The 24,321-nt window shown below is 41.1% G+C and overlaps 1 protein-coding gene across 2 annotated transcripts in view; it reads right to left on the bottom strand.

The window, feature by feature from the left end:
• The window catches only part of TRIP12 (thyroid hormone receptor interactor 12), a 120,507-nt gene that overhangs the window by 72,820 nt on the left and 23,366 nt on the right, over nucleotides 1–24,321 (bottom strand). For both annotated transcript variants that reach the window (XM_072996016.2, XM_020792609.3), the window contains exons 2-3: nucleotides 8,352–8,498; nucleotides 1,776–1,901 (exon numbers count right to left, since the gene is read on the bottom strand). In XM_072996016.2, the coding sequence (XP_072852117.1) occupies nucleotides 1,776–1,901; nucleotides 8,352–8,449 (224 nt within the window). In that variant the 5' untranslated portion in view covers nucleotides 8,450–8,498. The remainder of the gene's footprint in view (nucleotides 1–1,775; nucleotides 1,902–8,351; nucleotides 8,499–24,321) is intronic.

Genomic DNA, 24,321 nt, shown 5'->3' with positions numbered 1-24,321 from the left:
CGGTGTAGATGTTTGTATTTTTAGTGGGGGACTTTTAGTGGGTGGGGAGTGTTTGGGGAATTTTATGTGTGTCCATGTGTCTGGTCTCTGGGTGTCTGTGAATTTCGTTGTATGGGTATACTGTGTATATACTCACAATGACAATAAATAAATAAATAAATAAATAAATAAATAAATAAATAAATAAATAAATAAATAAATAAATAAATAAATAAATAAATAAATATTATTATTATTATTATTATTATTATTATTATTATTATTATTATTATTATTATTATTATTATTATTATTATTATTATTATTATTATTATTATTATTATTATTATATAAAGCTGATGACACTATCAGATGCAGTGGTTTTTCAGAACTAAAACACTGCTGACTTCTCTTCTGAATGTCCCAAACCTCCTGTAGAATCCCTTTCACTGCCAGGAAGCTGTCAGTAGCTGCAGGGAAGGGGAGTCTTTAATGACTGAAAATCACTGCTGCCATGATGTCTTTACCAGCAATGGCAATTTCTGATAATAAAAAACTCTCTTCCACCTCATCCTAGAGCCACCAGTAGTTTCCCGATAGAGAAAGAGATTTCATGGGAGCTTCAGAACCTTTAAGACAGCGGTCCCCAACCTTGGGCCTCCAGATGTTCTTGGACTTCAACTCCCAGAAATCCTGGCCAGCAGAGGCTTCTGGGAGTTGCAGTCCAGGAACATCTGGAGGCCCAAGGTTGGTGACCACTGCTTTAAGAGACAAATTGGAAACGTTTTAGCTTTGAAAAATTGCCACTGCTGATTACATCATCAGCCTGATGTTGCATACACTGTACAACAGGATTTCAGGCATAAAGTACTCAGGTTTACCATTCCTTTCTTCTGATGGCACCCTAGGACTGTGCAAATTGCCCATGATTTTGCAAGGGGCAGAGCACATAACTTCATTAACACACACATTCTGGATCATCTCAGCTGACTGCCCTGGGAGGCACAGCAGTAATTTGAATTCCCAGCCTCTGGCTTTGCAACCAGATGCTCCAACTCACTGAGACCTACCGGCACTGGAAGAAGGGCAGCACATAAATATAATTATCAGAAACACAGTCAAGCTAATATCTCAAAGAAATACATAACCTGGATATGTGTAAACCCACAGTTCAGAATCTATCTTCTATATCATCCTATCCCTTAGTTACAATTTAGATTAGATGGGAAAGTACATTTCTAAATGTCATCCAACTGTACATCTTTCATTCTGTTAAAAATCAGTTATGCCAAGGTTCCTCCATTGCAATTAATGCTTTTTAACTTCAAAGTTTGAACCAGATACCACAAATGTTTAACAAAGGCCAGATCCAGTTCTTAGGGCTGTTTATCCAACATGAGAAGGGAAGTACACCAGCCCCACTTCCCTCCATTATCCTTTTATTAAGAAAAAGCAACAGGTCTGAAAGGAAGAGACTTGCCTGTTCAGAAAGCCTCCCTGCATAAAGCTAGAACTTTGATTTCATGCTCTCACTCGTGTGGAAAATCAATGCCCAGAAATATCTCCCCACTCTGGACCTGGTTTCACATGAGCAGAGCAACAAGAGATGGAGGGCATAAGGGTATCATATCTCCTGTAATGTTTTGAATGAACACATCATCATTTTGAATTGAGCTAAAATTGTTGGATTAACAAAGGCAAGTAATAACTAAATATCATTTAAGTAATGAACCATTAAGAACACAATATAAATCATTGATATTACATTTGCAAATTTATAAATATGAAATTATTACCTTTTAGAAAAATGTCCCTTGGACTGTTCAGAAGTAGTACTGGACTGCACTTTGGGTGCCTTTGATATAGATTTTCTACTTTCAGAAGGGCTATGTGCCTTATGTTTTGCCTGCCCTAAATGTGACCTGTCACAGAAAGTTAAAATAGAAAGCTATAAGGAAAAGTGGAATACAAACATGTACAACAAGTATATAAAATCTGGATTTGTAATAAAATGGTATTATATCAAGCCTAAATTTGGAAGAGCGAAAACATTAGCAACTACAAGTGTTCTCTTTTAGGAATCTAAAATATAGAAGACTACTATTTCTTGAGTACAGATCTCCACTAAATGCTGAGCTATGAAAAGCAGTGTTTTCTAAATCTGTTTTCTCAACTGCATTACTCAGAGATTTTCTTCAGGATAACATCTTTAGGTTTTTATCGACCCAGATAATGCACTCCTGACCCCTTACTCAAAATACCCCATTTTCAGATTACTACAAAACAAAACAAAAATGCTTTAAAAATACTGGATTTTCAGAGTTAAAGTCACATGAAGCAATTACAGGTATTAGCTGACTCTCCTCCATGAACAGATAATTTGACTTGGGACAAGTTTATTCAATATTTTGATAGTCCTAACTAGACATGCGGGATTTGTCTTCGTGGCCTGCCTGATTAACTCCCGCTCCCAGAACACGCAGGTCTACTTACTGCACAGCATGCATGGCTGGTGTGATCATCAATGTGCCAATCACAGCAGTAGCCCAGCTGCTGCAGTCCCACCTCCCTGCTTGCCCAGCCACTCTGGGAAGGGGGTGGGATGACAAGTCTCCCCGCTCAGCTGCGGAGTAACTGGGTGAGAAGGGAGGCAGGCTGTGTCAGCCAAACTACTGCCATGATTGGCCCAATGATGTTGGCCACATCACCAGTGGGTTCTGGGGGTTGGAGGTTATCGGGCTGGCCACCTCTAGTCCTATCTACTCCGTCTCTAGTCCTAACAACTGTCCAGGATTCAACTAAATACAGGTTCCAAATCAATCACTAGAAACAATGAACATTTCAGCTTATTGCAGATTGCTATACATTATGGTGACACAGTGAGCATGCCAAGTAGTCATCATGCTCACAGTGAGCCGTTATACCCCCTTAAAATGGCTGAGACAGCTCAGCCAGGGGAAAAGGCTAAAGCAGGGGAAAGAGGGAGAGAAGACAGCTGAGGAAGGTAGGGCAGTCTGATGAGGACCACCTGCCTGAGGCAGCCAGGAGCCAGATAAAAAGGAGTGTAAACAGGGCTCTGGGAGTCTGCTGGTCAACAGGAGGAAGAATAACTTGGGTTGATGCCTAGGAAGAGTTGCTGCTGACCGCAGGGACCAGGAAGGTGTGACGTTCAGCTGAAGGTCTGCTGCTAACTGGTGGTAGAGCATCTCTACCTGGAAAGGCAAGTGCTAGGGGAAAGGGAAGGTTTGGGCAGCCAGCATCCATATCAAGGACATACAAACCCTCTTTGAGCTGGGCTAAGTCTCATGTGTAGGGACCTGAATTCCACATGAGTGCTCAGTGAAGATAACAGATGATCCCACTGAAGAAGGGGATGCCAAAGGACTGGTATATGCCCCTCAGTCGGCTTCTTTCAAAGCTGCAGGGATTCTGCAAAGCTGCAGTGCAACTGTACTGCACCCATATGCTTAAAACTTTGAAGTTGAGTCTACAGAGCTTGTCAGGGAATCCAACCGTCATCAGCTCTGCAGTGCCAGAGGCTAACCATGCCCATATTTATTTTATTTTACTATTTATTTCAAACATTTCTATACCTCCCCCCCAACTTAGTGACATGCACTATCAGGGCAGTAAACAATAAATGTAATTCGCGTCAATTCCCAAAACCCTGATCAACAAAGTAAACAAACAAATTGAAAATTAAAAAATTAAACCCCAAAACACCCAAAACACTAACAATGGCGGAAAAGGTAAAGTAAAGCCAGATCCCACTAAAACCTCAGGAATTATGTCTCCAAATGCTTCCTTTAAAAGCTCTGTCTTCAGCATCCTCTCAAATGTATGAAAGAAAGAGGCCTGAGGGATCTCCAGTGGGAGCCTACTCCACTAACATAGGTCCACAACTGAAAAGTTTCAAATTATAGTGAGAACCCTCCAAGCCCCTCTCAGCATGGCCATCCACAAGGCTTCAGAAGAACATGTGGGATGAACAGAGGTTCTTAGGGGGAGATGCTATGACAGGTAACAAGGCCCCAAACTGTTAAAGGTTTTGAATTTCCACACCAAAATCCGACTCGGAGAGGGGCAGGAAGCAATACAGATGATCCAGGATTGGTAAAATTAGATCCCACTTATTTGCACCTAAAATCCACCTAGCCACTGCATTTTGCATCTGCCGCAATCTCTAAGTTAGCTTTAAGGGCAGCCCTACATATAAGATCAACAGCACATAAACCAATGTTGTCAAGGAATACATTGTCCAAATAGTGGGGCAGCTGACTGATTAGCCTAAAGTAGTTAAAGGCCAACCTGGACACATCTGATATTTGTTGTTCCCACAAGACGGCCAAGTCCAGGATCATCCCCCAAATTTTGGACTCTATTCTAAGAAGAAGCACAATTCCATCCAGCTCAGGCATATGCTCCCCCTCAGAACAGCATCTCCATCTTATCCAGGTTCAGCTTCAACCTTGGTGTCTTTGTCCACTCCAGAACCAAAGATAGGCAACACTCAAGAACATGGACAGCATCCTCAGCAAAGGATGTAAAAGATGAATAGAGCTGTGTTTCATCAGCATACTGATAACACACTTCAAAACTCAGTATGACCTTCTCCTAATGATCTCACATAAATGTTAAAGAGCATTGGGACAACCCCTGAGGCACTGCACAACTGCGGGTCCACGAGGATGACAAAGCCTCTCCAAGGTGAACTCACTGGACCTAGCTGTCAAGGAGGGATTGGAGCCAGCTAAGTGCCAGTCCTTTAATTCCCAAACCTGATGGTTTAAACCAGGAGAACACCATGGTCAACAGTACCAAAAGCTGTTGACACATCTGGGAGCATAAACAGGGTCACATGCCCCCTCACTCTCTTAAGAAATCACTGTGCAGTGCAACAAGTGCTGTTTCAGTACTATGGTGTGGCCTGAACCCAAACTGGAACGGATCCAGGCAGACCTCATTCAGAAACACTTGAAGGTGCACTGCCCCCACCCTCTTGATCAACTTGCCCACAAATGGAATATTAGTGACTGGCCTATAGTTGTTCAACTCATCCATCACTAAATTTCGTCTTTTTAGAACATACCTCATTAAAACACTTGGTGGTGAATTAACATTTATATAAATAGTGAGCTGATGTTTATATCTATTCTACTGAGAAGAAACTACCAACTGCATTCAGGTCTGAGTGTTTATTTAAAACAAGTTCTGTGGAACTCTGGCAACTATTCAGATAAACAGAATTGGAACATCTTATGAGTGGCTTGCTGTTTGTTGGCCACAGTTAAATTGTGTGGATTAACGCAAGAGGGTTTAAATCTATCTGCAGCAAAGTCAGTCTGTGATCTGATTGTGCAAAGGACAGTTTCCCCAGAGAATTTTGGGGTAAACTGCCTCCCCCTATTTGGACTATGAACACCTCTCCTCTGCAATACTGTTAACATATCAAGAAAAAAGAAATTAGTATATCCTTCCTGGGACTGAATATGTAATTAACTTTCCCCACCTAAATAGAAATGCATGAAAACTACATGAGCCAAAGGACAGCATATATATAGGCTGAAAATCAACTGCCATAAGTTACTCCACATATGTGATGACAGCAGCAGTAGACCTATTTTCTTAATATTCCTTTTCTTCCCATCAAGATTCTGATGTTCTAATTCAGCAATTTTCAGATGTTTAAGATTCTCTACAATCTTATAGATCGTGGCTGCAGATGGCGACAGGAGTCACAAAATTAAAAGACGCCTACTTCTTGGGAGGAAAGCAATGACAAACCTAGACAGCATCTTAAAAAGCAGAGACATCACCTTGCCGACAAAGGTCCGCATACTCAAAGCTATGGTTTTTCCAGTAGTGATGTATGGAAGTGAGAGCTGGACCATAAAGAAGGTTGACCACCAAAGAATTGATGCTTTTGAATTATGGTGCTGGAGGAGACTCTTAAGAGTCCCCTGGACTGCAAAGAGTACGTCGTCGTTTAGTCGTGTCCGACTCTTCGTGACCCCATGGACCAGAGCACGCCAGGCCCTCCTATCTTCTACTGCCTCCCGGAGTTGTGCCAAATTCATGTTGGTTGCTTCGCAGACACTGTCCAGCCATCTCATCCTCGGTCGTCCCCTTCTCCTCTTGCCATCTCACTTTCCCAACATCAGGGTCTTTTCCAGGGAGTCTTTTCTTCTCATTAGATGGCCAAAGTACTGGAGCCTCAGCTTCAGGATCTGTCCTTCCAGTGAGCACTCAGGGTTGATTTCCTTTAGAATTGATACGTTTGTTCTCCTTGCAGTCCAGGGGACTCTCAAGAGTCTCCTCCAGCACCACAATTCAAAGGCATCAATTCTTCGGCGGTCTGCTTTCTTTATGGTCCAGCTCTCACTTCCATACATCACGACAGGAAAAACCATAGCTTTGACTATTCGGACTTTTGTTGGCAAGGTAATGTCTCCGCTTTTTAAGATGCTGTCAAGATTTGTCATCGCTTTCCTCCCAAGAAGCAGGCGTCTTTTAATTTCGTGGCTGCTGTCTCCATCTGCAGTGATCATGGAGCCCACGGAGCAAAGAGTACAAACCTATCCATTTTGAAGGAAATCAATCCTGAGTGCTCACTGGAAGGACAGATCCTGAAGCTGAGGCTCCAATACTTTGGCCATCTCATGAGAAGAGAAGACTCCCTGGAAAAGACCCTGATGTTGGGAAAGCGTGAAGGCAAGAGAAGAAGGGGACTATAGAGGATGAGATGGTTGGACAGTGTCATGGAAGCTACCAACATGAATTAGACCCAACTCCGGGAGGCAGTGGAAGACAGGAGGGCCTGGCGTGCTCTGGTCCATGGGGTCACGAAGAGTTGGACATGATTTAACAACTAAACAATAACAATCTTCCCCAGGACCAAAGTGATCCTAAAGGAACCTACAAACTTTGAGGGAGAAGGAGATGAAACTTTTTATTGAGAAATTATAACATGGGTGAAGATGGCATCAGGCTTATATAGCATAATTTCACATCAGTGGGTTTTATACATCAGAATGTGTAAACACCAGTAAAATCTTTTTATTACTCCAAGACATTGTTTCTGAAAATGGTGGGTTCTCCAGATTCAATAATGCATGAAAGGTTACAGTCAGAAAGAAATACCAGCAACATATTATTTTAATTCATACATGGACATGGTAGATACTAGCCTAATAATATTAGAATCAAATACATATCTAATTTGAAGTGATGTGGGATATTCTGATGTAAGTTATAAATCTAGGTACGAACACAAACTATCAAAACAGGCTTTACCCCCCTGTGCATGTGACATGAGCAAAGTCTTTTCTGCTGAGAAACTAAGTCAAACCCCAATTTAATTTTAACTTAAATTTAAATTTTTAACTTACATTTAAATTTAATTCAGAATCCACTGAGATAAATTTAGTAGTTCTGTATAAAATGCAATACACTGAGAAGTTTGGCAGTTTTGAGTTATTGACTCCAAATCAACACCATGCAGGTACTGCTGTGACAAACCTTTCTTCCTCTCTCCTCCCTGCCATCCCAAACTAATTCTAGAGGATTTCCCTGCCGTGAAGCCTGGGGTTGCAGTAGGAAGAGGGACTCTCATCAGCCCCACCCAGTTCTTGTCCTAGCCAAAGGAGATCCAGACATCGAACCATCCCTTTGGATTCTGACTGTACTTGGCCCATTCTACCCACTACTCTGTGTTGCCATCAAGATCAAGAACTAAATACAGTGGTGCCTCGCATGACGACGACCCCACTGTACGACGAATCCGCAGGGCGGCAACTTTTTTGTGATCGCTATAGCAATCGCAAAACGATATTTCCAATGGGGTTTTTTCACTGGACATCGATTAGGTCCTTGCTTCGCGAACTGATTGTTCGCAAGATGATGATCTTCCCAGCTGATTGTCTGGTTCCTAAAATGGCTGCCCTGAGTTTTCTGTGCAAAATGGCTCCCGTTGTGTTTTCAGGACAGATTCTTCGCTTTACAGGCACCGAAAATGGCTGGCCCATGGAGGATCTTCATTGGAAACTGAGGTATTTAGCCCATTGGAATGCACTGAACCGGGTTTCAATGCATTCCAATGGGGATTTTTTTTTGCATGACGACGATTTCACTTAACAGCGATTTTTTTGGAATGGATTATCGTCGTCATGTGGGTCACCACTGTACTCAAGTTAGAGGCTTGCAAGATCATACATTGTGTATTTTTCACTTTAACCTCAGCTACTAACAGAAGCAGGTGTTTCAGAAATACTAATTAATTATCTGGCCTAAGCATATTATAAAATACGGCTGTTTTTCTAACTGGTAGACACTTGCTAGTTTTTATTAGTCTCCAATAAGATAATTAGCCATACCTTCCTCCTACTGCGTCGTCTTGCGGTTGGGCCCCGACAGTGTTCCTTTGTGAACGTCGCAGTGACCCCCCTGGACTGTTATTAGGCCGGTTGGACATTGGCACCTCTCTCCTGAAGGGACATACCCTTTCTAGACACTACCATTCACTGGAAGAAAAAAAAAGCATCTCATTTAATCCAAATGCAAGTGACAGATTAACAAATATACGTATGCACAGAAGAAATAAGTTTTTCACAGAATCGAATGTGATCTGAACAATTAAATCATAATCTATATTTCAGAAGTTGACCAACCTCTGTGACCTGTGCTGAAACATTTTAGATTACTTTAATGACACGGGATTTTAAAGAGTTCAGAAATACTGAACTGGAATACTTAAGAGTTCATTGCTGCTGAGCATGAACTCACATGCTCAACAGCAAAAAAATACAAACTGGCTTTTTGTAAGATATCAAACTCAGAAACTTGTAAAACGTCTCACAGCATTCTGTAATATTCAGGCTCTCTCTTTTTACGGACGTGAGCATGGAAAGGAACATCACACTGGAGTCCAGTCGGTTTGTCAAAGCACAATGACCCCAAAGGAAACAAAATGAATTTATGGAAACAGACAAGTGCAAAACACCTTACAGTAAAGAGCAACAGGGACATAAAACTCTGATTCTCTTAAACAAGATTAATGTCCCTTTGTATTAGCTCCAAAGGCAACATAATAACTACTACTGAGTAATTACTGTTTTCTTAGAAGAGGGAGCAATGTTAATCTGTGCTAGCATATCAGGTGAAAACAAAAGATTTTTTTTAAAAAAAAGAAGTGGACTTTTCTATGAAAGTTCACATTAAAATATAGCAGTTAGTCTTTAAGATAATACAATATATTTTTTCTTCACTATCATTTATTTTTATTTTGTTTTTTCTGATATACTATATTTTTACAATTTTGCCCATCAGGGCAGCTGCCTTATGGGCCTAAGGTAAGACAAAGTCAATAAAGGTTAATGGAATACTTTTGGAGGGGATGGGAGTGATTTTAGTCCAGAAGAAGAAAAAGGAATGAAGGCAAGAAAAACTATACCTGACTCATCTGATCATACTGAAAGAAATAGTTCTTTTACCTTAAAACTAGTTAAACTTTCAAATTTAATTATTTGCAAGTTTGAAATTTAATTATTTGAAAGTTTAACTAGTTTTAAGGTAAAAGAACTATCTATTTCAGTGTTCACAAATCCCACAATAGATGTTCTATCAAAAGACTATACCTTTTATTAAGGCCTTTATTTAACTGCTTTTATAAACAATACTCCTGGGTATTACATACAGACTGACATGTTTCCTTCAACAAACTGTCTTAGGCAAGTTGCCAGCCTGTACCAATGTTAACACTAACTAAAGCTATTACCATGAGTTTGAAACTGGTTTCAAATCATGGTTAATGGCAAGTTGTGTTTAAGGGCAGTTCCAGTACTAAGGTTTATATCAAAGGGGAAATTTGATTATTTCAAGCTGAAACAAATCTGTTCAGGAAATTTCCCCAAAAAAGACTTATATAAGACATGAATTGCTTCCTGTAAGACAATTCAGATTAAAACCTGCCACTGGAAAAAAGTGTGACAAGTTCAGATTTGGCAAATAACTGCAAAACAGACATTAAGATACCATGATTCCAAGTTTTAAGATCATCTCTGAGGCATTTACTGCTATGGAACATCCAGTGAAACTAATGACTACGTTTTAAAGGATTTACTTCATTACTCTTTTGCATTTTACCAAGAGTAGAAAGCATAAGGCAGTTACTTGTATGCGTTTAACACCAAAGGCAACAGCCTGGGAGTAAAGCCCACTCACTGCCTCGCCAATGTCCTTTATTTTCCAAGCATTAATCAGCTATTGAGCTGCACCACAACAAATTTCACCTCAAATGACACAGATCAGATGCAGTGTCAACTAAGGGAACTACTATTACAGAGAGGAAAAACAGTTCTGGATAGATAAGATAGCAGTTCACACAATGCAACTTCATTTACTACCTTCAAAACATATTACAGTGGTGCCTTGACTTACGAACGCCCTGACCTACGAACATTTCGACTTACGAACAGCTCCGTCCGCAAAACTTTGTTTTGACTTGCGGCCGGAGCTTTGACTTACGAACGGAAAAAAGGCAGGGGGAAAAGTCAGGAAAATTCAAACCGTTGGTGGCAAAGAGGCTGCTTCTTTGCAGCTCTTTCACCCCAGCGGTTAGAGCAGGGGGTCAGGGAATTGTTTTACTTCTGCCAAGCAGGAGGAAGGAGAGGTGAGGCGGCTCTGGATCACCGCTGGGCGGGGGGAAGCCAGTGCGCTCCCTGCCCATGCCTGGAACGGGTCTACTCAAGAGTAAGTGCCACAGACGGTACGGGTTTATTGAGGAGTAAGCGATGCAGAAGGCCCTGGGCGGGGCGCACGGGTCAGAGGGGCTCCATGCACAGTGCGTGCGGCAGTGGCACAAGAGGAGGAAGGAGAAGTGCCCAGGCGCCAGTGCTTTGGAAGGCTCCAGACTGGTAAGGTGCTGCTTTTTCCTTTTAACAAAGTTGTTCTTTGGAGAGTAGGTTTGGGCTGGGGGGGGGGGTTTCGTGTCTGTGTTGTTTTGCTTTTTGGTGTGTGTGTTTTTCAGTTCCAGAGTGGGACTTGCAGTGTTTTATTTTTAATTTTTTTGTATTTTATCTTCGGCCGAAACGGAATAATCAGTTTTCAATGCATTCCCATGGGAAATGGTGCTTTGACTTATGAACGTTCTGACTTACGACCACGGTTCCAATATGGATTAAGTTTGTAAGTCAAGGCACCACTGTATTTATAATTTACACAAATACCTCCAAACCAAGCAATTAATAATATATTAAAAATCATAGCTTAATTGTTTTTATATCTTAGAATTTGAGGAGGGGAATAGTGAATTGACCACCTCTGAATGTCTGATTTCTTATTTATGTTATTGTTCAGGCAATCTGTCTGCTTCATGCTCTTGTGTTTGGAAGCACGGCAATAAGAGGTTGGTGATAGTGGAAAAGCCATAGCCTCAAGAAGAAAGCATACAAATTCTTTCCAAAACACTCTCCTGAAACGTCATTGCTACCCTTTTATCTCCCTAGAACATCCACCTCAAAGAAACATTCAGGAGAGATTCCACACAAACCTATTTACTCCTCCACTTACCAATTTTGTTCCAAATGCAAACTCTGAAAGCATTTTTCAACTTAAATCATCCAAGGGAGATTGGAGGCTGGTAGTTTTCAACTGAGTAAATGTCATGTGGACACTTCTATCAAGTGTTTGTTGTGCTAAAAACTAGTTGTTGTAACATGTACATCCTAAGGAAAGTAAGGCTGGGAGGAGCTGAACAGCGTTTTGTCAATTTTTGCCTTTCCTTTTTATTTGATTTTCTCATTCAATTACATTTTCCTTCAACAGCATTGGGGTTTGGGGCACAGGACCTCCATGTAGTTCAATGTGTGTTTAGTCGTTTAGTCGTGTCCGACTCTTCGTGACCCCATGGACCAGAGCACGCCAGGCCCTCCTGTCTTCTACTGCCTCCCGGAGTTGTGTCAGGTTCATGTTGGTTGCTTCGCAGACACTGTCCAGCCATCTCATCCTCGGTCGTCCCCTTCTCCTCTTGCCATCACACCTTCCTAACATCAAGGTTTTTTCCAAGGACTCTTTTCTTCTCATGAGATGGCCAAAGTACTGGAGCCTCAGCTTCAGAATCTGTCCTTCAAGTGGGCATTCAGGGTTGATTTCCTTTAGAACTGATAGGTTTGTTCTCCTTGCAGTCCAGGGGATTCTCAAGAGTCTCCTCCAGCACCACAATTCAAAGGCATCAATTCTTCGGCAGTCAGCTTTCTTTATGGTCCAGCTCTCACTTCCATACATCACGACAGGAAAAACCATAGCTTTGACTATTCGGACTTTTGTTGGCAAGGTGATGTCTCTGCTTTTCAAGATGCTGTCCAGATTTGTCATCGCTTTCCTCCCAAGAAGAAGGCGCCTTTTAATTTCAGGGCTGCTGTCTCCATCTGCAGTGATCATGGAGCCCAGGAAGATAAAATTTGACACTGCCTCCATATCTTCCCCTTCTATTTCCCAGGAGGTGATGGGACCAGTGGCCATGATCTTAGTTTTTTTGATGTTGAGTTTCAGACCGTTTTTTGCACTCTCCTCTTTCACTCTCATTACAAGGTTCTTTAATTCCTCCTCACTTTCTCCCATCAGAGTGGTATCATCTGCGTATCGGAGGTTGTTGATATTTCTTCCGGCAATCTTAATTCCGGCTTGGGTTTCTTCCAGTCCAGCCTTCCGCATGATGTATTCTACATATAAGTTAAACAAGCTGGGGGACAATATACAGCCTTGCCGTACTCCTTTCCCAATTTTGAACCACTCAGTTGTTCCATGACCAGTTCTAACTGTTGCTTCCTGTCCCACATATAGGTTTCTCAGGAGACAGATAAGGTGGTCAGGCACTCCCATTTCTTTAAGAACTTGCCATAGTTTGCTGTGGTCCACACAGTCAAAGGCTTTCGCATAGTCAATGAAGCAGAAGTAGATATTTTTCTGGAACTCTCTGGCTTTCTCCATAATCCAGCGCAAGTTAGCAATTTGGTCTCGAGTTCCTCTGCCTCTTCGGAATCCAGCTTGTACTTCTGGGAGTTCTCGGTCCACATACTGCTGAAGCCTACCTTGTAGGATTTTGAGCATAACCTTGCTAGCGTGCGAAATGAGTGCAATTGTACAGTAGTTGGAGCATTCTTTGGCACTGCCTTTCTTTGGGATTGGGATGTAGACTGATCTTTTCCAATCCTCTGGCCACTGTTGAGTTTTCCAAACTTGCTGGCATATTGAATGTAGCACCTTAACAGCATCATCTTTCAAGATTTTAAATAGTTCAACTGGAATACCATCACCTCCACTGGCCTTGTTGTTAGCCAGGCTTTCTAAGGCCCACTTGACTTCGCTCTCCAGGATGTCTGGCTCAAGGTCAGCAACTACATTGTCTGGGTTGTCCGGGATATCCAAATCTTTCTGATATAATTCCTCTGTGTATTCTTGCCACCTCTTCTTGACGTCTTCTGCTTCTGTTAGGTCCCTTCCATTTTTGTCTTTTATCATGTTCATCTTTGCGCAAAATGTTCCTCTAATATGTCCAATTTTCCTGAACAGATCTCTGGTCTTTCCTTTTCTGTTATCTTCCTCTATTTCTTTGCATTGTTCATTTAAGAAGGCCCTCTTGTCTCTCCTTGCTATTCTTTGGAAGTCTGCATTCAAGTTTCTGTAACTTTCCCTATCTCCCTTGCATTTTGCTTCCCTTCTCCTCTCTGCTATTTCTAAGGCCTCGTTGGACAGCCACTTTGCTTTCTTGCATTTCCTTTTCTTTGGGATGGTTTTCGTTGCTGCCTCCTGGACAATGTTACGAGCCTCTATCCAAAGTTCTTCAGGCACTCTGTCCACCAAATCTAGTTCCTTAAATCTGTTCTTTACTTCCACTGTGTATTCAATGTAGTTCAATATCTACATATAAATCTTAGCTCCCCCAAAAAATATAGCTACAAAGCATATGCAATTCACTCTCTCTCTCTCTCTCTCTCTCTCTCTCTCACACACACACACACACACACACAGACACACACACACACACACACACACACACACACACACACACCCCTTGGATCCTTTCAAGGAGAAAGGCAGCATAAAAATATTTTAAATAAATAACACACACACCTCCCCCAACCTGTTTCAGCCTCCTGGCATGCCCTTACATCCTCTCCAGCTGCCAAATGGAGCTGCCATGTCAGGATAGGGGGCCAGCCAGATGGCCACCATTAGATCAGGGGCCACTGCATCATCAACAGTAAGGGTCTCGGTCAGTCCAAAATCCGCTTTTCTCAGGCCACTTCGCAGAGACAAATGACACTGCAGTATTTATTGAATATTTATATATTTATTTATTTGTGGTGTGGGAGGGGGAAATCCGATATAACCCAAACCATATTGTTCAGATCTCTGCAATTCAAGGTAGAAGTATATTCCTTTTCTTTACATGTTGTCCCTTCAAAAGCAGTTATATTGCTTTATAAAATTTGCCATGGTTTCCTTGTATCTTCAAAACTACTACAACAACCAATGGTTGAAATCCTATTGCTTAACACAGTTAAGCTGCAACTAGAATAGGCCCACTGAGTAAGTGAGAATTTGGTGTGTCAACTCCTTCATAAGTTCTACTGATTCAGTGGGCCTACTCTAGTTGCAACTTACTATGCTAAGTATCAAGATTTCAGCCAATATACGCACTTCCAAATGTTAAGACCGTATTTTCAATGTTTCTACAGTATTCAGCTAAAGAAATGTATTTGAAAATACTCAAATAAATTATTGGCTGTCTACACTTAAGTCTTGCTGTATAAGCATTTACTCATCTCTCTCTATGTATGGTGAGAGGAGATATTACGTTGACGACAGATATCATTCCCCTACCTACATATGTTGTAACCAGTACATATGTGAAAACTATTAGGTAGGGGAATGATATCTGTCCTCAACGTAATATCTCCTCTCACCATACATAGAGAGAGATGAGTTTTCACATATGTTGTAACCTGTACCCCCATCATGGATTGCTGCCTTGTCGTGGCAAAGGGGCTTGAATAACTCGAAATCAAATAAATAATAATAATAATAATAAATAATAAATAAACAAACAAAAATAAAAATAAAAAACCTCAGAGAAGCTATGGGCTATGCCGTGCAGGGACACCCAAGATGGACAGGACATAGTGGAGAGTTCTAACTAAACGCAATCCACCTGGAGTAGAAAATGGCAATGCCACTCCAGTATCTTTGCCAAGAATGCCCCATGATCAGAAACAAAAGGCTAAAAGATATGACGCTGGAAGATGGGCCCCTCAGGTCAGAAGGCGTCCAACATGCTACTGAGGAAGAGTGGAGGACAAGTACAAGTAACTCCAGAGCTAATGAAGTGGTTGGGCCAAAGCTGAAAGGACGCTCAGCTGTGGACGCGCCTGGAAGTGAAAGGAAAGTCCAATGCTGCAAAGAAAAATACTGCACAGGAATCTGGAATGTAAGATCTATGAACCTCGGGAAGCTGGAGGTAGTCAAACAGGAGATGGCAAGAATAAACATCGACATCCTGCGCATCAGTGAACTAAAACGGACAGGAATGGGGGAATTCAGCTCAGATGATTATCATATCTACTATTGTGGGCAAGAATCTCGTAGAAGGAATGGAGTAGCCTTCATAGTCAACAAAAGAGTGGGAAAAGCTGTAATGGGATACAATCTCAAAAATGATAGAATGATGTCAATATGAATCCAAGGCAGACCTTTCAACATCACAATAATCCAAGTTTATGCACCAACCACCATTGCTGAGGAGACGAAAACAGAACAATTTTATGAAGATTTACAACACCTTCTAGAACTGACACCAAAGAAAGATGTTCTTCTCATTCTAAGGGACTGGAATGCTAAAGTACGGAGACAAGAGATAAAAGGAACAACAAGGAAGTTTGGCCTTGGAGTTCAGAACGAAGCAGGACAAAGCCTAATAGAGTTTTGTCAAGAGAACAAGCTGGTCATCACAAACACTCTTTTCCAACAACACAAGAGGCGACTCTATACATGGAAATCACCAGATGGGCAATATCAAAATCAGATTGATTACATTCTCTGCATCCAAAGATGGAGAAGCTCTATACAGTCAGCAAAAACAAGACTTGGAGCTGACTGCGGTTCTGATCATCAGCTTCTCATAGCAAAATTCAAGCTTAAACTGAAGAGAGTAGGAAAAACCACTGGGCCACTCAGGTATAATCTAAACCAAATCCCTTATGAATACACAGTGGAAGTAAAGAACAGATTTAAGGAACTCGATTTGGTGGACAGAGTGGCTGAAGAATTTTGGATAGAGGCTCGTAACATTGTACAGGAGGCAGCAACAAAAAACCATCCCAAAGGAAAGGAAATGCAAGAAAGCAAAGTGGCTGTCCAACGAGGCCTTAGAAATAGCAGAGAGGAGAAGGGAAACAAAATGCAAGGGAGATAGGGAAAGTTACAGAAAATTGAATGCAGACTTCCAAAGAATAGCAAGGAGAGACAAGAGGGCCTTCTTAAATGAACAATGCAAAGAAATAGAGGAAGATAACAGAAAAGGAAAAACCAGAGATCTGTTCAGGAAAATTGGAGATATTAGAGGAACATTTTGTGCAAAGATGAACATGATAAAGGAGAAAAACGGGAGGGACCTAACAGAAGCAGAAGACATCAAGAAGAGGTGGCAAGAATACACAGAGGAATTATATCAGAAAGATTTGGATATCCCGGACAACCCAGTGTAGTTGCTGACCTTGAGCCAGACATCCCGGAGAGTGAAGTCAAGTGGGCCTTAAAGCTTGTCTAACAACAAAGCCAGTGGAGGTGATGGCATTCCAGTTGAACTAATAAAATCTTAAAAGATGATGCTGTTAAGGTCCTACATTCAATATGCCAGCAAGTTTGGAAAACTCAACAGTGGCCAGAGGATTGGAAAAGATCAGTCTACATCCCAGTCCCAAAGAAAGGCAGTACCAAAGAATGCTCCAACTACCGTACAATTGCACTCATTTCACACGCTAGCAAGGTTATGCTCAAAATCCTACAAGGTAGGCTTCAGCAGTATGTGGACCGAGAACTGCCAGAAGTACAAGCTGGATTCCGAAGGGGCAGAGGAACTAGAGACCAAATTGCTAACATGCGCTGGATTATGGAGAAAGCCAGAGAGTTCCAGAAAAACATCTACTTCTGCTTCATTGACTATGCAAAAGGCTTTGACTGTGTGGATCACAGCAAACTATGGCAAGTCCTTAACGAAATGGGAGTGCCTGACCACCTTGTCTATCTCCTGAGAAACCTATATGTGGGACAGGAAGCAACAGTTAGAACTGGATATAGAACAACTGAATGGTTCAAAATTGGGAAAGGAGTATGACAAAGCTGTATATTGTCCCCCGGCTTATTTAACTTATATGCAGAATACATCATGCGGAAAGCTGGACTGGAGGAATCCCAAGCCAGAATTAAGATTCCCGGAAGAAATATCAACAACCTCCAATATGCAGATGATACCGCTCTGATGGCAGAAAGTGAGGAAGAATTAAAGAACCTTGTAATGGGGGTGGAAGAGGAGAGTGCAAAAAATGGCCTGAAACTTGACATAAAAAAACCTAAGATCATGGCCACTGGTCCCATCACCTCTTGGGAAATTGAAGGGGAAGATATGGAGGGAGTGACAGATTTTATTTTCTTGGGCTCCATGATCATTGCAGATGGAGACAGCAGCCACGAAATTAAAGATGCCTGCTTCTTGGGAGAAAAGCGATGACAACATCTTAAAAAGCAGAGAGATCACCTTGCCAACAAAAGTCCAAATAGTCAAAGCTATGGTTTTTTCCTGTTGTGATGTATGGAAGTGAGAGCTGGACCATAAAGAAAGCTGACCGCCGAAGAATTGATGCCTTTGAATTGTGGTGCTGGAGGAGACTCTTGAGAGTCCCCTGGACTGCAAATAGAACAAACCTATCAATTCTAAAGAAGGGACGTGGTGGCGCTGCGGGCTAAACCACAGAAGCCTGTGCTGCAGGGTCAGAAGACCAGCAGTCGTAAGATCGAATCCACGCGACAGAGTGAGCTCCCGTCGCTTTGTCCCAGCTCCCGCCAACCTAGCGGTTCGAAAGCATGCATTTGCAAGTAGATAAATAGGGACCACCTCGGTGGGAAGGTAACAGCATTCTGTGTCTAAGTCGCACTGGCCATGTGACCATGGAAGATTGTCTTTGGACAAACGCTGGCTCTATGGCTTGGAAACGGGGATGAGCACTGCCCCCTAGAGTCGTACACGACTGGACAAAAATTGTCACGGGGAACCTTTACGTTTACCTTTATCAATTCTAAAGGAAATCAACCCTGAGTGCTCACTGGAAAGACAGATCCTGAAGCTGAGGCTCCAGCACTTTGGCCATCTCATGAGAAGACTCCTTGGAAAAGACCTTGATGTTAGGAAAGTGTGACGGCAAGAGGAGAAGGGGACGACAGAAGATGAGATGGCTGGACAGTGTCTGCGAAGCAACCAACATGAAATTGACACAACTACGGGAGGCAGTGGAAGATAGGAGGGCCTGGCGTGCTCTGGTCCATGGGGTCACAAAGAGTCGGACACGACTAAACGACGATGACGTAACCAGTACCCCACTTAACAATTTTAATATAGTGACTTAAAGAACTGTTAAATCAATGGTTCAATGCAGAAAAAAAATTCCAGACTGGGGAAAGCGATTTCATAACAACTAAAAATTTACTTTTGAAGAAGCAAATAGGCAAACTGTAACAATCTGCATGCCATTCTCTGTCAATGCCATGATTTATTTGAAAACTAATACATTTCTAACCAATTAAATGCTTTCAGGTATAAAAGTTAGCAGCAAGGAATTAATCTTACCATTTCTAATATAAACACAACCAATTTAGTTTTCAGACTTAACATTGTGAGTGGACAAAAGCTGATAATTTTAATGGACTTTTAAAAATTCACATAAGCTTTTAAAGTTAGCTGTGCTTTATTATTTTTTGTTTGTTTTAAACAAGCCCTATGTGATGATAGTTTTAATTTAAATTGTGTTATAGTTCAAACATATGTCCAAAAAGGAAGAATTACAAAATCTAACTTAAAATACAAGATAATGGAAAGTACCCAACTAATAGTTGTGATGCATAACTCCTTCGAAGGAGAGCACTCCATGACTTTTTCCTACTACAGTGGTGCCCCGCAACACAATGTTAATCCGTTCCACTGAAATCGCTGTTTAGTGAAAACATCGTCTTGCAAAAAGCGTTTCCCCATTGGAATGCATTGAAATCAGTTTAATGCGTTCCAATGGGGAAAATAGTCGTCGTTGTGCAAAAATTGCCCATAGGGAAGCCATTTTGCAAAGCGCCGATCAGCTGTTAGAATCGCTGTCTTGCAAAGCATCGATCCCGAAAACACCTGTTTTGTGAAGATCGCCCATAGAGAAGCTATTTTGCAAAGCCGCCGATTAGCTGTTAAAATCGTCGTCTTGCGAAGCATCGGTCCCGGGGGAAAAGTGTCTTGCAAAGCACAGACTGAAACATCGTATAGCAAAAATGGCCCACAGGAAGCACTGTTTTGCGAAGTGCAATGTCGATCGCAAAACCTCATTGTCATGCGGATTTGTCATTTTGCGGGTTAATTGTCTTCTGTATCTCCAGCTTGCAGTTGTGCAAGTCAGAGTTTGTCTGATTAAAAGCAACCAGGCTTCTGCATGCAGAAGGGAGAGATGAATTGGCTTTAAAAGACAACCATGTATGTAAAAGGCTGGTAAATGTGCCACAACAACAACAAGCATTTTGGACAATATATTCGTATAATTTTTTTAAAGAAAGGTTTTGCAAATATGGTCCTCTTTAATGCAAGCCTCATTTTTGGGAGCTCCAGAAGCTTCCATATGAACACAGAGGTAAATCTTTCTGTCTCCCTAGGACTCAGTCTATCTCCCTAGCATAGTCATTAGGAAAAAAATGGAAGTTCTCAAAGCTTGAACCGCCTCTTCAGACATACAGACTTGTTTACAACAATATGTGAGGAAAAGAAATAACATATCCATCCTCAGAGTTATTTTCCAACTCTGACCGAAATTTCCCCTGGAGCTTGTCTTATTTTGTTTTCTCTTGATATAATATAATGCTGTAAGTCTTTGGGAGCCAAGCAGTGCTTTCAATAGTTTCCTTACAATGACGCTGATCCCTTCAGAGTGGCAACTGCAGCTACTGTTGCTCAGTCTGCCATAGATTAAGACAAATAATTGCTACTCTATTCGAAATTATGCACTAACATCAAACAGAGTAGATTTGGATTTAATAATGTGATTTCCTACCCTAAAGGTAAAGGTTCCCCTTGACAATTTTTGTCCAGTCGTGTTCGACTCTAGGGGGCGGTGCTCATCCCTGTTTCCAAGCCATAGAGCCAGCGTTTGTCCAAAGACAATCTTCCGTGGTCACATGGCCAGTGCGACTTAGACACGGAACGCTGTTACCTTCCCACCGAAGTGGTCCCTATTTATCTACTTGCATTTGCATGCTTTCGAACCGCTAGGTTGGCGGGAGCTGGGACAAGCGACGGGAGCTCACTCCATCGCGTGGATTCGATCTTACGACTGCTTGGTCTTCTGACCCTGCAGCACAGGCTTCTGCGGTTTAGCCTGCAGCGCCACCACGTCCCTATTTTCTACCCTGCCCCTTGCCAAACATGCACTCCTGCTTGCTATTAACTTAGCATATATATGTTTAAATCTCTTGCCCAGATTGAGCCCACCTCTGATAATCCTATATTTCATGACACTTTCAATGTATGAAAAGCGCTTTGAGTGTGGAGTCAGTCTGGGCAAGGAAGTTGAGAACTGTGTGTATTGTAGAAATAAATATTAAAATTAAAGCAAGAGCATGCCTTTCAGGAAAAATATATGATTATATCACGTCTAAGCAGTGACTTAAAGAACTGTGAAATCAATGGTTCAAATCCTGCTTCTTAGTGTAGTAGATTGCACTACAGTAGTTCCACTGAACCAATGGGTCTACTCTAGCACAACATATGCCACTCAGCAACAGGATTTCAGTCAACGTAATTTAAATGAATTTTAACCTGCTCTGCACTAGGTTAGCTGTTAAGGTTACACAATAAGGGACATTAATAACATCTACTCTCTTTCATATATCCCTTACACCTGATAAAAACATTGTTAATATAGACAAGAGAACTCACTATGCTTTGCCAAATCATTTAAATTGCTCCCACGTAATATATGGTAAAATCATCACACATGTAATTCTAGAGTTTATAGATTCAGGCCCTCTCAAATTGAGCAAAAGGATAGTTCCATATCAACACAAAACACAGTTTATTCTGATTAAATGTATATGCAGATTTATTTTTGCTCAATTATTTCCAGATTCCCCCAATTCCACTCTTTCCTGTGAACTGCATTATTCCTCCATGAGGTAATAACAGTCCACTTCTAAAAAAAAAATAAGTTTTGCAGTATTTTATTTGAAAGCTAAAAAATGACTGAACATAGAAGCTTCACTGTACTAAACAGCTGTGTTTAAACTTTTTTTAAAAAAAATCCCTGAGACTTTTGATAGTATTACAGATCCAGTAGTTGTCAAGTATACTAAGTGTGCAACTGGGGATATAAATGCTAAACGTAGGATCACTTTTTCAGAAGTTTAGTTCTTCTTCTTATGCACATTTTAGTTACATCAGCAAAGTACACATAGTATGAGTGAACATATTTACATATCTAATATCTCAGATGATGTATTTGTACAGCAAAGATAAATGACTAGGTGTATTTTAGGTCAATACTCTGGACACTGTAGCCAAGAAATCAGAAGAAGACTGAGACTCGGAAGGGAAGTAATAAAGGAATTTAAAAGGTGATCAAGTGTAAGGATGTGTCACTGGAGAGAGACCAAGGCCAAGATCATCCACATTATTGTATTCTCAATCTCTATCTATGGATGTGAAAACTGGGTGGTAAAGAAAGATGACATGAAAAAATTGCTTCATTTAAAATACAGTGCTGGAGGAGAGCTCTGTGGATGCCCTGGCCTGCAAGAAAGAAGATTAAGAGCAAATCAAGCCTGAACTATTTCTCAAGCCAAAATGATGAAATTGAGTCTCGTCCTTTTTGGGAAAGCAATGTGCAGTTCTCCAAAAACTGAAAATATGTTCTTACGCTAATTTTAGGGCAACAGTGGGCAATCTTAGCCTGGCCAGGGGTCATATTCCAGTTAGCAGTCATCCCCCATGAATCCCAATCAAATCCTCTATACAAGAACAATCTACAATTTAAAACAAACAGCAGTGCACCTTCCAGCTCAATGGCAACTATTTCATACTTCTACCTAATTCATACTTCTAATACTGTTTTCAGCAGCTATTTTTACTTAATATCAAATTGCTTTCAACAGCAATTTTTAATGTAATACCCATTTATTTTACTTATACTGTCCTGATTGACTCAAAGTTTTAAATCTGATAGATCCCTTCTGGGTTAATTTGTGGTTGGAACCAGGATACCCAGCTAGATTATAGAGTTCCTGAACCAAGGAGGCCAATTAAAGTTTGAAAAAGTTAATTTGGCATTAAAATTGCTGGAAAAAAATAGGTATCTTTCCAGCTTTCGATAAAGTAATGTCTGGAGGTATCCTTATGGCCACATGATACTCACCTCTAGTTTAAGAGCACAAGATCAAAGAGTATTAATTTTACAGTCTTCAAAAATATGTGAGCAGTTGTGCAAGGAAACAACTTTAGCACCCTTGGAGAGGAACTTCAAGTAGCAGAATTCTCCAAGACTTTTCCAGGCCATAATTCAGGAGTTAGAGCCTAAACAACCATACCTATAAAGCCGTACCTAGAGACACCTTCATTTCACTCACCTACACAAGGCTGAGCTTCCTAGGTTATATTGTGTTCTTGCTATAAGACTCCCTGGGCATTGTAATCTTGCTGTCCTTTAGGCTTTATAGAGGATGTCTGCCTAAAAACTACTGTGCGCAGAAAGTACAGCAATGGCTTCCTCCCAGGAAGCCTAGCAACAGGACATCCATGACTTCAAAGGCTTTACAATAATTTATAAAACAGTTATTTTATTCTGAAATTCTTTGGTACACTCCAGTAGCCATCTGTAATATCATCTCCACCTCTCGTGGAACCATTTACCTCAAGATGTGGTGAGTGCTCCAACACTGGAAGCATTTAAGAGAAATTCAGACAATCATCTAGCAGATATCCTTTGATTTGTATTCCTACATTGAGCAGGAAGCTGGACTTGATAGCCTTATAGGCCCCTTTCAACTTCATCATTCTATGATTCTATGACTCCAATGTGTGCCGCTTTTCTGAACCTAACTTGAACATCAGGCATTTGAAATACATGGAGTGAGAAAAATCTTTGTCATAACAACTTGAACATTACTTTAATTGCATGAGAACTGAATCTCTCTGGTTTTAATCCACATTCTTATTCTTCTGGTTCAGAATTAATTGATGTCCCTAAGTACAATCATCAGTTGGGTGGCCTAAAGTATTTGTTTGCAATAAAGAGATGGTGGCTTCACAGAATTCTGAGTCAGTCTCCTGCTTCGTTTATGACTTCTAGGCTAAATTCTGAAACAATATTTGGCTCTGCTTTGTTTCCTACTTTTGTGTTACAGTCTCCAATGAGTATCAGCACATCCTGTTTTGATGTGTGATCTACTGCCTCTTAAGATACTTGAATTTGATTTCCTCTTCTCTTCCTTCTTCTGCATCTATGGTCAGAACATAGACCTGAATGATGTTTGTACTCATAGGCTTACAAAGAAGTCTGACATCTCGCCCTAGTGTTAGAGCCATACCATTTCATGTGATTTTCTTACTACCAAAGTAATTTTGTAACAGTGACTGAAAATGTCTTATTCTTGTGCACTTTAGTTGGTTCACAGCAAATACTATGTTAAAATATTCCATTATCTGCTTAAAATATTGTGTTTAAATGGTCCAGTTCTTGCGTAAAGAAAAATCAAATCTGATACAAAACCACACAGAAACCCAAAATGCACTGGCCAAAATTACTGGCACCCTTAATATTTGGTAGCACCCTTTGGAAAAAAAAATAACTGAAATCAATCGCTTCCTGCAACCGTGAATGAGTTTCTTACACTTCCCTACTGGAATTTTGGACCACTCTTCTTTTGCAAACTGCTCCAGGGCCTTCAGATTTGAAGGATGCCTTCTCCCAACTGCTGTTTTGAGATCTCCCCACAGGTGTTCTATGGGATTCAGATCTGGACTCATTGATGGCCATTTCTGAACTCTCCAGCGCT

Source organism: Pogona vitticeps, chromosome 3, assembly GCF_051106095.1.
Source record: "Pogona vitticeps strain Pit_001003342236 chromosome 3, PviZW2.1, whole genome shotgun sequence".
Lineage (NCBI taxonomy): Eukaryota > Metazoa > Chordata > Lepidosauria > Squamata > Agamidae > Pogona > Pogona vitticeps.
This window is presented reverse-complemented; position numbering and strand designations above follow the sequence as displayed.